Genomic DNA, 15,606 nt, shown 5'->3' with positions numbered 1-15,606 from the left:
AACTGCCAATTTTGTTACATAATTATTTTTAAAAAGGCCAAAAATGGAAAAAAGCGATTTTAGCCCGACTTCTCACTTCTTTCCTCACTTCTCACACCAGCACTGCTCTGACCTCAGCTCGCTTTGCTTCTTGATTAATGCTTAAGTAAAGACGGCCATTTCATGATGAATTATTCTTGCTTCTTTTTCGAGTAACAAACTCACACTGTAATACACTGTCTTAGAAAACACAGTGCATACATGGCTCAGATTTTTCTAAATGGCTGCAAATTTCAATGACGTTTTTAACTTTCCTGAGCCCTCATTTAACCCTCTTTCAAACATTAAGGAGTAATGGCTTTTATATCTTTTATCATTTTTATTAGAGGCTAATTGGTCCAACAAGACCCAGACAGTCATCTGAAATAAACACAGTCTCCTTTAACAGTTTTGGTTGACAGGTGATATCCAGAGACTCTCAAGGTCGCCTGGCTGTCCTCAAACTGAGCGTCAGGCATGACAGGAACCCCAGAGAGACACGTGTCTCCTCTAAGACAACCAGAGTCCTCCCAGGCTGCTGCCGCTTTTCTCTCCTGCCAGAGATTATTTCTTAAACAATTAGGAAAGTCCGTCATGTGGAACAACAGTCTTTCAACAGTTACTGCCTCTGACCTTTTCCCTAAAGCCCTGTGAGCGCATCAGAGATACCGAAATGGCCCACTCAACAGCTCGAGAGCTCGGCTCTCACACTCCCAAAGGTCTTCAAGGAGGGGAACATAATTACATTCTCTAATGTTATCATGAAATTAAGGTAACTGTAAACACAACACACCTGGAAGACAACCATCTCAGAGCACACACCGTCTCTGCTTTGTCTGCGTAAATTCCAGCCATCATAGATGACTCACCTTGACATCATGAGACTACTCATCGACTGACTGTGACGTGACAAGCAAATATGCATGTTTGGGTTCAGCTGATATCCCAGAATACCTGTCTACCTGCCTCACCAGCAAAGGTGGCATGCAGCATCAGATATACCTATAAACCTATAAATTTGACATTAAAATTGGTTTATTTGAAGCAACAGACGTGTCCAAATGTTAAAAACCACATGTCACCTGACTTTGCTTAAAGCAGGTTACAAAGGTAAAAGGCATAAGAGTTGATATCATCATTTCCTGACTTGCAAATTGCAATAAAGAGGCGATTTCAGGTTCAATATACAGACATATCTTTTGATTTTAGGCACCTGAGGTCGAGGGACAAATACCATTTGTGATAGAGCTGGGTATCACTGAGATTTTGTGATACCAGACCCAATAAGAGTTTCATAAAGAATACGCAATACCTACATTAAGATATATTGAAATGTTTTTTCAGGGAACAAAAGAGGCCAAATTTCTGTAAAGATAAACGTTGTCTTAACACAAGCTGCTGGTCATTTCAATTTAAATCAGATACCATCTGAAGGAACCTGAATGCAGACTTTGAATCTGTCCAAATTTTTGATGCCACTTGATGACTCAAGTTTGATGGTATCCAAAAATATTGATGATTGATTCTCAGCCCTCGTCAGAAACATCCTGTGGTTTTAAAACCTCCAGTACATGTCAGTTGATAACATCATCATCGTGTGTGTGTGAGAGAGAATGTGTGTGCGTCTTCGCAGACTCACTTTCTGAGAGTTCAGGTAGTATGGGTCGAGGTCCTCCAGTGGTACCGCCACCATTCCCTTAGGGATGTCTCCGTAGATGTAGGGCAGACTCTTCCCAGCCTCCAGGTCACTGTTGGGCTTGGGTTTGTTCTCGTCATCGTCGTCTCGGTAGCTGCTGTCCTGCTTGGGTGGCTTCCTGTTTTTCTCCTCATTGATGCGCTGCTCAAGAATCGCCAAAGATTCCACAGTAAACTTCCTGAAGCTATCAGGTCCTGGCGGTGCAATAAGGGGTGCAGCCATGTTTTCATCCTGCAGCTACTTGGTCTTTAGGTTTGTACCATCCACAGTAGCAGCTCTGCGGGAGGGGCACACAGAAGGGGGACGGTCAACCACACTTCAACAATACAAGACTATTCACCTGGCACATTGAGAGAGTGGACACCGACTGAACTCTTTCTGTGAGAGCAGAATGAGGTTTGGGAACACAGAATAAATATGTATATGTATAACATGTAAATATTTTGTTATTAAGTTTTAAGTAGAAAAAAGTCAGCCAAGGTATATTCTAAATATTCAATGCCACTGGATCCAGATTTTAGCAAAATATACAATATATAAAGTGAAGGACTACAAAAATGGCCGCCTGAACGTTATTTCCTTAAACATAATTTATTTATCATACAAATTGCTGGTTTTCCTTGATCCAGATTGATGAAAATAAGAAAAGCTACATGTGTTTTAGAGACATCCATGTGTAAGGTAAATTTGATCCATCATGAGAGTGTTGTCGACAATGTCTGGGAAGTAGAGTAGCCCATGAGATAAAGGAATGTTGCCTGGCTTCCTATGGACTTGAATTTATATATGCTGTTCACTCTTCATCAATAACAACAGATTAAAAAAAAGACTGCTTATCTTGTGCAACACTTATTTTAAAACTCAGATAGATGTCATTTAAGTATTTACTGTGACAGATGGCTGCCAGGAGCTAGGCTATAGTTATTATAGTAAAGTGTAATGCCCCTTTAAGGATACAAGGATATGAAGTTCCCTTATCCTTCTATTTCTCCTTCCCTTTGCCTGTATGTCAGGTAAGGAGATACAATGAACAGAAACAGATTTGTGTTTAAATATCAATGTAACAATAATATAAACAACAGAAATCATATTTTCTTTCAATTAACTGGTACCTTGAAAGCTGCTGGTAAACAGGCGCTGGTTAATCCAAATAGACCAGTAAGGTTAAGGATTAAACAATATAAACAAATAACTTAATGAAAGAGTAAGTAACATAAACATATACTGCCAACTAATGTTAGTGCTGACCACCGTCTGCTTAGCTGTGCTACATGTGCAGACAGTGCTGAGTGTATTGTCAACAGACCCTTCATTCAAAGCATTTTTTCTGAACTGCCTATTCTCATATTGGTGTGTATTGGAAAACACATACCTTGATATCAATACATCAGTAATAGGCTGATATCGGCTGTTCAATACATATCGGTCGAGCTCTTATACGTAAATGCAAGAAAACATCACAGTTGATCATTTACACAGATTTAGGAGTTATATCAGACAACACAGACGTAATGCCTTAACAATAGGGTAGCTATTAGTTTGACAGTTAATAACATGAATATTTTACAATGCTTGGACTCAATACTTTTCCTTTTGCTCTGTTTTTTTCTTTGTGAAATATTTTGTTTAGTGATGCATCTTAATTTAACAGTTCAAAAGGCCAAAAATAATGTCAGCTGTATATCTGACAAGCATTTTTCACCAGTCATGCCAGGCCTTATGCTCAGGTAACATTAGTAGAAAGGCATGCCAGCCAATATTTGCCCCTAATGTTGCACACGCTTTCTAGGTCCTGCATTAAAACCTCTGACAGCCATGACAGCAGACCCATTTAAAGATCTTACTCCTTATGATTTTTTGAATAGCTGTGGAAGGCTAACAGAAAGCCCAGCGCACTTAATGGCTGCATGAGATGAGATGTAAAAAGGGATGGATGGTTACATGACAACTGCTCAGGACACTTCAGGGTCAATATTCTAATCTGAGGCAGAGCTGAAGGGAAGAGGAGTTCAGAGGAAACACAGTCCCACCTGAACTGAGACACTGACGATTAAAGCATGACTGAAATTATTTTATTCTATATTTCCAACCTTATATTCCAGCCTGTTTTCAGCCTAATGTGGAGGAAACAGATGATTTAGCCTCAAAAAGGAGGAATACATCGACCACATCTGAATCACAAGGCCTGTCACTTCCCTCTTCCTCTCTTGCATAACACGATCTTAAACACGCTCGACGTGCAGTGCTGATATCACCAGCAAACACTATCTAAACACACATACACACGCACATGAAAACATGCAGCCTATGAGCCAAGACGTCTGTTTTAAAATGGACCCCGGAACCTCGCAATCTCTGAGCCTTCTGTTGCTCTGCTGGTGCTGTCCGCTTCAGCACCACACGAGCGCGCATGCACTCTCACGCAAATGCACGCGCAAATACATGAGCACGAATACAAACATGCTGGGTTGATGGAAGAAAAAAAGCATAAACGAGGTGTCTGTGTTGTAAACTAGGCCTTCTGTCTTTTCCTAGGCCTGTAGGTTATCCTTCAATTCTCTCCACTGTTATCAAGTCATGGTGACAGCACGGGTCTGCTTGTGTCTCAGTCTCGTTCTTACATCCAGGCTTGACCATGCCATCATATACATGCACATTTTGGCATCTTCTGGGTCATTTTCTCGATTTCAGAGACGGAGACTTGTTTACTAACGCTGTTAATTGAGAAGGAGGGCCTGCAGACGCCATTATGTGCGTCCATTCCTCCTAATATATTTGATTGAATAGAAAAGTCCTGCACGGCCAAAGTGACAGGGAAACAGGAGGTTAGACTGCGCAAAGAAGCCCGCTATCACCAAATTGGCCAAAGCACCATTGCTGCAGTGGGTGGTTTGTATGTTGAAAATGTCACGCTGTGGTAAACGCTACCATACAAATGTCAAAGTCACTAGTGAGATGTCGATTAATTGTAATAAATAGGAGCAACATATCTTGTCCTGTTATTCAGCAAAAAATAAGCCAAATAGGATCGATGTTTCCGGGGTATTCTGTGCGTTTTTGCGCGTTGCCTTGAAGGATCTGCACCACACCCGTGAAGCCATGTCGACTGCCAAATCAATAAGGGCTCTATCTGTGCACGAGATAGCCCAGAGTGGAGCTAGTCAGCGGCATTAAATAAACACACCGGCTGCGATATAGGATGAAACGTAACAAATACGACGACAAGGGAGCCGTTATGGTGCTGCCACACCAAAAATCACCTGGAGGAATGTAAATTTCTCGGCTACTGATGGTGGAAGGAGGATCAGGCTACTCACATAGCATCAGCCTCATTTTCGAAGCCTTATGGTGTTTTGGTGAATCATCCTGTATTCCGTAGGTTGTATAAAAAAAATAAACAAAAATGTTGAGCAAAATATGGGGGGGGAAATCGTTTTTAGCCGTTTTGGGGCTGGAGCAGTCAGACGGCGCCCTCCTAGAAGCCTACCCAAAACGAGACATTTTCTCTCACAAATGTCTAAACAATGCCTCCGATATTTGACGAAGACGTTAATCCAATAAATTCCTTGCCATGGACGTCAATTGATAGATAATTTCTTTATTTTCCCTGCTCTTGTCCAGCCGAAAGATGCTCAGCAATCGCAGACACCCTCTTCCATCCCGCTCCAAAAAAAAGATGCGGGGCAGTGTGCAGCCCTGCGACATTTACGCAAGGATACCAACGGAGAGAAAATCTGCCTTCACCTAACAACACATGCACCGATCTCTCAAACGATTATAAATAAAGGATACTCACTTTATAAGCGTTACAATGAATCCGGAAAGCCGTAGCAGGACTGCAGATGTGGAAAAGATTGGGGAGAAACTGCGGTTGTCGCCATATTGTTGCTGCTATCTTCCCCCTCAGCGCGAGCGGTTTCCCTGCATAATTGATGACTCTCAGCAGAATGTAAGGGAGTGTCGGCAAGTGCGCTTCGCGAAATCCTAAAGGTCATTTAGGCCTGCAGCCCTCACACCCCCCTGGTTGGTTCACAAAATAAAGGCTCCCTTGGCTAAGTGATGAGCGTGGATGAGATTGTGCACAGAAAAGATGCGCAAGGTTTTTTCTGACTAAACGCATTGGCTCACTGTGTTCAGCGGGGTGAGTTTGTAGTGCAGGAATGTATTGGCTGTCAGGCTGTGGGCATTCAGTCAGAGATACAGAGACACACAGAGAGGAAGCAATCATTTTACACATGTTAAAGTGAATGTTTAAAATCATTTAAAGAGACCAAAACTATACTAAGCATATGGTGTGCTACATTTACTGGACATAAAAACAACCTGTTTCTGAAATTTAGCCTACCATATTATATGTGGGATATAAAGATTTATTCTGGCCATGTCACTTAGTAATGTCTCGCACATAATAGGCTACATTATTGAAATATGGAGCATCTGCTTTCAAACTATTTTTTCACAGCCTCTTCTTGTTTTATGCCATCCTCTCTGCTCGTTAATAGCATGATTCAATATGCAAATAGGCAGCTCTTAATCTGGTCACCTGCCCCCTGTCTTGTGGGGTTATGTAATGTGTGTGTATTTGAATGAATTCAATTGATCCGAATTAAACTCTTTAAAAAATAATGTCCCAAAATGATTTAAATGGCTCAACATACATTGGCCAGAACAACTAAAGTTGTTTTTATTATCATGCTGCACTGACCACAGGACAGTCAGTAAAATAAGCAAATAATATCTTGATGCTTTTTTAATGTGTATTTTAAATGAGCATTACTTTATTAACTTTTTAATAAAAAATAGTTTTAAATGGTTTACTGAGTAGCAAACAGTTATTTGAGGTATGTGTATTACTGGAGATCAGTTGGATTTCCTACTTCTTTAGGATCTTCTTCATGCAGCCTCTGACAAAGCTTTCTCATATAGGGCTAGTCAAAGTGCACAGTGACCATACAAGCTAGCTACCATAGAAGTATCTAACTTTAACTCATGAAGGTATTCAAAATATAGATATAGAAATATAGAAAATCCTTTTAAAGTAGTACAGCAATCTTTAAATTTAAATGATAAATTGGATTCATTAGATGTTGAATACACCCTTAATCAGCTAAATACACTTTGAAGCCATAAAGGTGTATACTTGGTCTTGTATGAAATATAGCAGTAGAGTAGCCTGCATTTTGCCAGCTAACATTACTGAGTCAGTTTGCACATTTTATCTACTTTTGCTCTAGCCAAATTTTAGCGTATAACCGATCAACATTATAACATTTGTGATGTTTTTAACACAAGAAGTAAAAGAAGTGAACACTGTAGCCAAACAAGCTACTGGAGTCACTCCAGTGATGCTAACTAGCTTGCGAGGCTAGCTTCTGTGACTAAAGTCAAACATTTAACAACATCATTTAACTTCAAGAAGACTACAGCTCTCATATGTCATTTGGCTTCTGCCATATCCACACGTTCTATCGCCCCAATATAAAAAGTTCACTAAAAGAACAGTCTTCCTCTTTAGTCTAAATTAACCACTGACTGAATAAGGTGTCGAGGTAGTCACCGTGACATTACCCATTTGTTTGTAGATAACAGTTTGGAATACTCGAGATCGGCCGTCGCCATCTTGGATTTTTTTAGCCAGAAGTGACGACGTTTGGACGATAGGGGGAGAGCTGGAGGAAAGCGAGAGGTTAGCAAACGGTTCTATATCGGAAATTAAGCAGTGAGGCCAACGCCTAGATCTTTAGTTTGCTAGCTAATTAGATAGTTAACGAGCTAGCTAATAAGACATGTATCTAGAGTACAAGCAACAACACCTGCTAATTTTTAGAACATATATCTAAAGAAATATGAATTTAACTCACCAAAGAAACTGGAGGACAGACTTCTTGGACAGCCTGTCAGTACTATTAAAGAAGCAAATTATTTGTCCTATATTTTCAAGGAAAATTATCCAACATCCACCAAAAAGCAAAACAGGGCAGAGAAGTGAGGTTTAATGAGGTGAGGTGAGGCTGGTACACACCTGTCAAACAAAACGGCCACGCCCCTAATAATGAATAATGTAAAGCCTTAATATTATTGCACTGAATGGGGAAATTAGCTAAAGTGATGGGGTCTATGCAAATGACACTCTTGGAGCAAGCCTCAAGTAACGCTTCGAGTGCCAGTAAAATGTGTCACTTCCAAGTTGGCTACATTTATTTTTTTCAGCTCAAACATTTGAAGTGTTTTTAACTTCTTTGTTTATCTGACCAACAGTCATAAAACCATTGCTTTGCAATTTATTGATATAAAACAGCAAACTATCATATTTGAGAAACTGATGCTGGAGAGTTTTTGGCATTTTTGACTGATAACATTAAACAATAAATACATTTTTAAATGAGTGGTCCCCTCATTTCTGTAAATTGACTAACTGTTTGAGAAGTAGGCCTAATGGAGAGTAATCTTTTGTTAATATCTAAACAGAAGCCATGGTAACACACACACTCCAGCTACTGTCACATCACTGAATCCAACAGGATACCATCTCAAAACTTACATTGACAAAATTATATGTATGACATATAAAAACAAATATATCAAACTGGCTGGCAGCACTTTCCAGCAATACCAAATGTCTGGCTCCCAATATTTCTATCAACAAACGACTCAGCAAACAGCTCCAAAGAGGTCAAATCATTTGACTAATAGTGCTATCAGTCATGGTCATTTTATAACTCTATTAGCGTTTCACTAAGTAACGTTTCATATAGTTGGGGGGGGGAATCCAAGTTATGTGTAATGTAACAATAGATTGGTAGAAGCTGGGCACATTACCTGAAACATAGTTTGCAGTTACGTTTTCAGGGGCCTTGGAGATTAAACACCCTTGATATTACTCTGAGAAATGCTGCTGTGATTCAACCTAGTTTGACTAAAAGTTTAAACTGTGTGATTTTCCTCTGAGTTGTGGTGATTCATCTGCTCTACCCCCAGAAGTGTGAGACATCTTCTCCTATGAATGTGTGTGCACTGATATTTGTAAAGATGTGTTAAAAAAGAGATATCAGTTGTTTTTTTATCTCCTCTCACAGCAGACATAACCAAGAACAGTCATATACAGTACTTTACATGTAGAATGAAGGACACCAGTTAACAGACACTTAGGAATGCAACCTTTGAGTGCTTTTAAAGAAGGGGGAAATGGGCTGCTGGCTTAGTGGTTGCCAAGAAACAAAAGCAGTGAAAGTCCTAAACAGTCAAATTTGTTCTGTTTTGTGTCCAGAAGGATTTAACAGAAGCCATCTCGGTGTGGAGGTGGGACTTCATGAGTGACCTGCTCCAGGAGATCAAACCCAGATCTGCTGTGTTAGTGAAGTGGAAACGATGGGGAGCACAATGACCTCAGATCTGACTACAGTGTGACCTCTCAGGTGCTCTGGAGACTGAAGGTACTATTTTACTACAGGACACATTAACCTTACCTTAATCCAGAAGGCCTTTAAAATTGACCAAAGTTTAAGAATAGATGCAGAAGAACCAGGGACATCTTTATTTCACAGATCCTTCCCCATGCAAAAATCTGGCGCCTACATTACCCATAACGCAACTTGACTCATTCTACTGGATAGTGCAGATTTGTTGCATTAGTAGATGCTTGTGTAGCCTGGAGCTTCTGGCCTCAAGCAGAGATGAAGAGCGGGCTACAGTGGTCTGGTTAACTCACATCCTGGTTTTTCATCTGCAAACCTCCAGTCTTCAACTCAAACCATTTAAAAACATTTTACGCAGCTCCCTCTGGAGCCACTAAAGGCTTTATAAAACTTATTTTCACACATGCAGCCTTCCCCCTGAGACCTGTAACCACATTCATAAGCAGAGCTCCTCTGACCCAGCCAAGTGCAGCATGATGACAAAGGATAAGATGCCGTTTATAAAAGCTTTATTTATAGTTACTTAATAATTTATTGATGTTAATCAGATCACGTATAAGCTGTCATAGTATCATGTAAAATGGATTCTTGTTATTTAAGGAAGCTGCAGAGCACTGATGCAAGTAATGACTCACTAACTTTCAAAGAGGACGTTAATAGTTGTTAAAGTAAAGTGCTGCCTTTTACTCCTGTGTTTTTATATGTTGCTGATTGTTAACAGTATGAATGCATTTATTATCAAGTTATTAGTGACACATTAAAAACTCTTTATAACTAAGACACCATCTCTGTATAAGTACTTGTAATGATGCTGCTGAACAGATTGCAGGAAGCTGAGTTGGATCTCTTTGACAGTGACGAGCTTGACTAGTGTGGGCTTCAGGGATGAGTTTGTGCTTCCTCACAGGTTGCTTTGTGAGCCAGAACCAGCAGGTTTGCAGGTTGGCTGAAGACGAGTCAGGCAGCATCAGTGTCTCCTGCACAAACACTGAACACAAGACTGATCTGAGATCTGCTCAGCGCAGCTCTGAAACACAGAGACAGACTGTCAGCAATTAATATCGCTGGTATGATCAAATGTTTAAAGCCAGCCATCTGGATTAATGATGAGTCATTAATTTTTCTAAATCTTTTTTGGATTATTTTTTATTTTTACCATCATTAACCGTTAGAGATGTTAGCCTGTTACATCTGTGCTTGTTTGATAGAATCCAGAACCATGTTCCTCTTTCTTCATCTTACTCTGACTGATAGTTTCTTACATGGCCAGCAAACAGCTTAGTTGTGTTACATAATGGATTTCTTTGTTTGTATTTTGTCTATACAAAAATAGTGAAAGTACATAAATACACGATAAAAGATACCAGAGTGCTTTTAATAAAGTCAACGAATATCACAGTAGTCACAAAATACTATATAATCGATCGAACAAATTAATGATTGAATAATAAATTCAATTGATGCTCGTTAAGTCTTGAACATTTGATGTTATACAATTAAACAGTTTAAATCCACAATTAAGGTCCTCTCAGCGTGTCCTGTAGTCCAGAAATATAATAAATCTTGGTTTGAGTTTCATCAGGTCTCCACATAAGAACACGCGAGCTTACAATCTGACATTTGGCTGTAACCCAGTTAAGTTTCTATTGATTGATTGTAGATGCTACTCAAAAGTATAATGATGTTAGATCAGGTTGGGGCTGTGGCTTAGTGGTAGAGATAGTCGGAAGGTTGGCGGTTCGATCCCTGACTGCAACAGTCTACATGTCAAAGTGTCCTTGGGTAAGACACTGAATCCCAAATTGTTCCTGAATACCGATTGGTATGAATGTGCATACATCCTGATTGGAGACTGGCATTGCAGCCATCAGTGTGTGAAAGAGTGAATATGACAGTAGTGCACCATTAACCATTTATCCCTCACCTTCAATGAGAAGTTTTCAGAGCATTTGGACCATTGCCAACTATTACTAACATAAGCAACTGCTTTATTACCAAATTAAAAGAGCCAGCCACTGGGGGTTCTTCTCATGAACTTCTTATGAACTCCATGAAAATGCAATGGCAGACAGTTGAAATGCATAGTGAGCACGAAGTCTGCATTCATTATGTTAATGTCACATTATGTCACACACTATGTTTGTACAATATTTAGTAGTGATGTAGGAGTGCATATAGAAAGTGATATATAAATAAATGTGATTTGTGTTAATTAAGATAAATGAGAACATGAGAAACCACTTGACAACCTGTCAGACAGTTAGTAAGATACCTTTTGCTTTTATCACAGAACTATTGATTTGATTTGTTCAGATATGAATTTAGAAGGTCTGGTGAAAATTTGTGCGTAGCTGTGGTCAAAATTTAGAACAAAAACAAAGCTGTGACAACATCCCAGTGGGAGTAAAATTCCACATTTTCAGATGGAGATGTTATACTGCCACCTGGTGGATGAAAGATGCAATTTCCCTTCAATGCAGCAGCTGATTCCTGAAGCTTCCAGAAAGAAACACAGAAACAGCAGAGGCATTTCTGACAAAGGATTTTTTATTTGACATGAAACACATCCAATGACAGTGTGACAGTGTTTTTGTCAAGTAAGACATGTTGTTAGAAGTTATCGCACCATTGACTAGTTCAGGATGTCTTTGCTGCAGCTCGACAATGCATAGTGAACAGACAGTCGTTGAGGTATACATTGTGGGCCCTTGAGATTTTTTCTTTTTGTGTGAAAGATCCTAATTTCATTACCTCACATGTACATTTTGTGCTTTGAATAACTTTGGAGGTTTGAAATGTTTGTCATTCAGCACAGGATGAAAAACTGGAATAAATATGAAAATGGAAATGGTGGATATGTCGAGTTGCATTGTCCATGATGAGGTTTTCATCAGATCTCAGAGCTGATGAAAACCAGTGAAGGAAAACAGTTTCAGAACCGAGTAGTGAGTGAGATGTTTGGAAAAGAATGACTTATTTTCACACAAAAAGGGCATCCAGGAAGAAAGTTTCTTTGTTATGACATTGGAGGACAAAAGTCTGTCAGCTTTCCCTTGTTAAATAGCACCAATGTCTATTGAAAAGGCTTGACGGCCAACAGGAAATTATAAAACTTTATTAAAAATGTCGGAGTGAAACAGTAGCAACAAAGCAATTATCACACAGCAGCTCAGAAGCTTCACTTAGTTATTCATGAGTAACTCTAACTCGCCCCACATACTGGCTCCATACATGTCATCAGTGTGCGTCACCGATAAGAAGTGGTTTATTGATGTGCTGCTTCCAAATCAAACCAGCTGTTTGCAGAATTGTGCATTTTTTTAAAGAAAGATCACATCAGGAAAATATTGATGAAATCCCTATAAAATATATTTAATTCCAATTTTTGTCTGGAAAGAATTCAAATACAGTGGAGGCGACATAAAAAAACAAGAAATAAAAAAAGAATGTGTCAATAATCCGGGATCTTTTTTTTTTCTTTTTTATACAAAAGACAAACCTTGTTGCACCAGAAAAGCCAAATATCACGTCGACACACTCACACACTCCCTCATGGACACACACACTGAAAATGATAGTGGGAAAGTGCACATTGTTCCTGCCAAAATAATCGGAAACTTTTTTTTTTTCTCTCTTTTGCAATGTGATAAATTAACAATGCAGAAAAATGCTGTCAAGTATGAAAGATCAGTCAAGTTTTTATCGACAAAGTTCATATCCATGTACACATTAACACCAGGAATACAGTATTTGACCTCTAAAATACAGTATACAGACAACAGCCTTACCCTCATTTATTACCTCCGTTTCTTAAAAGGAGGATTTTGCCAGTTTTATATCACGGGTTGCTAACTGATTGTTATTCATTCCTAATTGTTTTTTCACTGTTATTGACATTCAGAATAATTTGGTTTAATGGTTATGATGAAATGAGAAAGGCATGACCGCAAAAGTCTTTGCAAAACAACAAAACAACCCCCCCCCCTTCCTCTAAAAAAAGATATGAGCGTGTTTCGAGCTGATTCCACGTGTGAAAAACGGTGGAATAGTTCTTTAAATACACTAGTAATAGTACAGATAGAAATTAGAGACAACGCTTTAAAGCACTGAAGTTCCACAGGTTTAGTAAGGCAAAGTTTGTCCTCAATCTTCATGTTGTATTTTTAGGAAATTCAACAGTCCATAATTATAAATGTGATGATGGTGCAAGAAAAAGGCACTGACCTGCCTTCGGATGATTTGTCTAATCAAATGTGCTAACGTTACATGAAAGATGCTCCTCTTTGCTTTACAAAGACTGAAATCTTGCAGCTCACTTCAAGTCAAACCGGGAAAATGATCCTGTCAAACAAGACAAAAAGATTCTCAACTCAAGCTCCACTTACTCGCTCTGTTCTGTAGCTTCTAATTTTATTAAAGTGTCTATGAAGAAGACAGAGTTTGCTCAGTTGTGGGATTGCAGATTTTCAAACAGACTTTAAAGGAGCAACTGGTCCCTGGAAAAAGCCACTGTCAGTCAAAGCTGGTGTTCTCTGTAATCCATAGAAGCAATAATATTTGAGATTTGAGCCATAGCTGTGGAGAAAGTTGTACAAACAGCTCGTGGTTTCGCCCATTCTACATTCCTACAACACCCAGAGTGCATTGCGCCCCTCCCTCAGAAAGGAACGGCCCAGCGAGAGACGCTGGAGTGAATTACTGCCGTTTTCGATGCAGGCAATGGCTCAGAGCGGTGCAGAATCAGAAATACGACGAGAATATTCCGGTGGATCATTTTGGGGTCTGCAGTCTACATTTCAAACCTGACGATTCTGAGCGAGACATGACATCGGAGGCGGGTGTCTGAGATTGAGGAAGTAAAGTTTAGCAAGCTCCCTGGCCCCCGCCAGATGACACATTTCACGAAGTCTGGCGGAGGTTTTCCAGGGCCCATTGGAGAAGCAGATAGCGTCCTCCAAAGGCACAGAGCGAAACAGCATTTTTTTCCTACCATAATGACATTAGCTCCCCATAATAGCATGATAGGACTGAGGTTGAAAATTGGCGAACTGGCCCTTTAAAAGACTGTGAAAACAAAGCAAACTCCATCTGCTAACGGAAACTGAGTGATATGGTTGAAAGCTCTGGAAGGAACAAGAAAGTGGACCTTGAGTTGAGTTTTTTGTGTCGGCTGTTGTTACCAAATCAAAGTAGGAACATTGAAGCTTTCTTTTTGCCTGAATGTTGATATTGACTGCAATCCAAATTAGCATGCACACCTTCAAGCCGTAATAGCTTCAACTTCTGAAAATGGTGCTTTTAAAAACTTTATTAGTACTTCACAATTATAGGAACTATCTAATGAACCATTTCCTACTCACACGAATCACCTTTGATCTTTCTTTTCCCACACCAACACATAATTTAACTGTGTTTTTACATTTTGTAACGCATGAATGTCGACAGCTTGTCTGCTGCCAAATACAGTATGTGACGGAAGGCGAGAGCCACGGTGCACCTGGTAGGAAGATGATATGTCAGGTTGGCCCCTTTGCGGGCTGCACTTGCTGGTGGCACTTTTTTAATACTGATGTGGATTTGCTCTGGTGAAAGCAGCAAACATGGGGGGGCTGTCCCCCTTGAGGCAGGCGAGACAGGAAGTGGACTCAGAGGTGCGAGGACTTAAAGTGCAAGAGGGGAAAGTTCCAGCTCCCCTCAGCAGGTCCAGTGCGCCATCCTGCCTTTGAGAGACGAGGGGGGCTTAAAAACAAAACAAGCACACGAAGATGAATGGATAAAAACAAGGAATGGGAGGAGGGAGGGTTTCTTTGTTTGTTGGATGTTTTTAAAAATGTCTTTAAAAAACATGACATGGATCTCTAAGGGAGAAGTTTGCTGCACAGACAGGATGAAGATCAAATTTCCTCCAGTTGACAGATGGATCTACTACCAGGAAGAGAGATCGTATCTTTCCTCCGCAGTAGAAATCTAATGAACCTGGTCTGCAGTGATTGAGCAGGTGGAAGCAAAGAAGGAACAGTATCTCAGAGGGAAGCATGTCTCATCATAGTACTTGTACTGAACTTGCATTCCCACATTGTTTGGTGTTTTTTTTATGTGTCTGAGGTTTAACATCGGGGGTGCTACTGAGCGCGCCCCAAAGTCCTTCTACCTCATATCTGTTCTCAGAGCCTGGCTCAGTTTTCTGCATTAGTTAAGGAGGGCGATCACATGTTGTAGGCCACGTAGATGGGGTCCAGTTGGTCTGCCAGGAAGGAGTCCCGCAGGTGCATCCTCTGCTTCTCCCCTCTGGAGTTTATAGGAATCACCCCAGGGTCCACGATGACCACCACCCCAACGATGAGGTGGTGCTCCTCCAGGACCACGTTGGTGACGAGGGGCACCAGGTCCAAGGCCTCCTGCTCCGAGCCGCTCAGCTCCGCCACCACCACCAGCAGGTTGGTCCATGTAAACACGGCGCTGAGAAGAGAAGAGTTC

At 40.3% G+C, this 15,606-nt stretch overlaps 2 protein-coding genes across 2 annotated transcripts in view; both read right to left on the bottom strand.

The window, feature by feature from the left end:
- scn8aa (sodium channel, voltage gated, type VIII, alpha subunit a) overlaps positions 1 to 5,585 on the bottom strand; it is a 45,700-nt gene extending 40,115 nt beyond the window's left edge. The window contains exons 1-2 of the mRNA XM_069659503.1: positions 5,511 to 5,585; positions 1,658 to 1,991 (exon numbers count right to left, since the gene is read on the bottom strand). Coding sequence (XP_069515604.1) covers positions 1,658 to 1,936 — 279 coding nt within the window. The 5' untranslated portion in view covers positions 1,937 to 1,991; positions 5,511 to 5,585. The remainder of the gene's footprint in view (positions 1 to 1,657; positions 1,992 to 5,510) is intronic.
- A 6,083-nt stretch (positions 5,586 to 11,668) lies between these two features.
- dip2ba (disco-interacting protein 2 homolog Ba) overlaps positions 11,669 to 15,606 on the bottom strand; it is a 42,117-nt gene continuing 38,179 nt past the window's right edge. The window contains exon 38 of the mRNA XM_069659486.1: positions 11,669 to 15,588. Coding sequence (XP_069515587.1) covers positions 15,336 to 15,588 — 253 coding nt within the window. The 3' untranslated portion in view covers positions 11,669 to 15,335. The remainder of the gene's footprint in view (positions 15,589 to 15,606) is intronic.

The sequence above is a fragment of the Semicossyphus pulcher genome, unplaced genomic scaffold (assembly GCF_022749685.1).
Source record: "Semicossyphus pulcher isolate SPU_LCO1_2020_fin unplaced genomic scaffold, fSemPul1.0.p SCAF_13, whole genome shotgun sequence".
In the NCBI taxonomy this organism is placed as follows: domain Eukaryota; kingdom Metazoa; phylum Chordata; class Actinopteri; order Labriformes; family Labridae; genus Semicossyphus; species Semicossyphus pulcher.
This window is presented reverse-complemented; position numbering and strand designations above follow the sequence as displayed.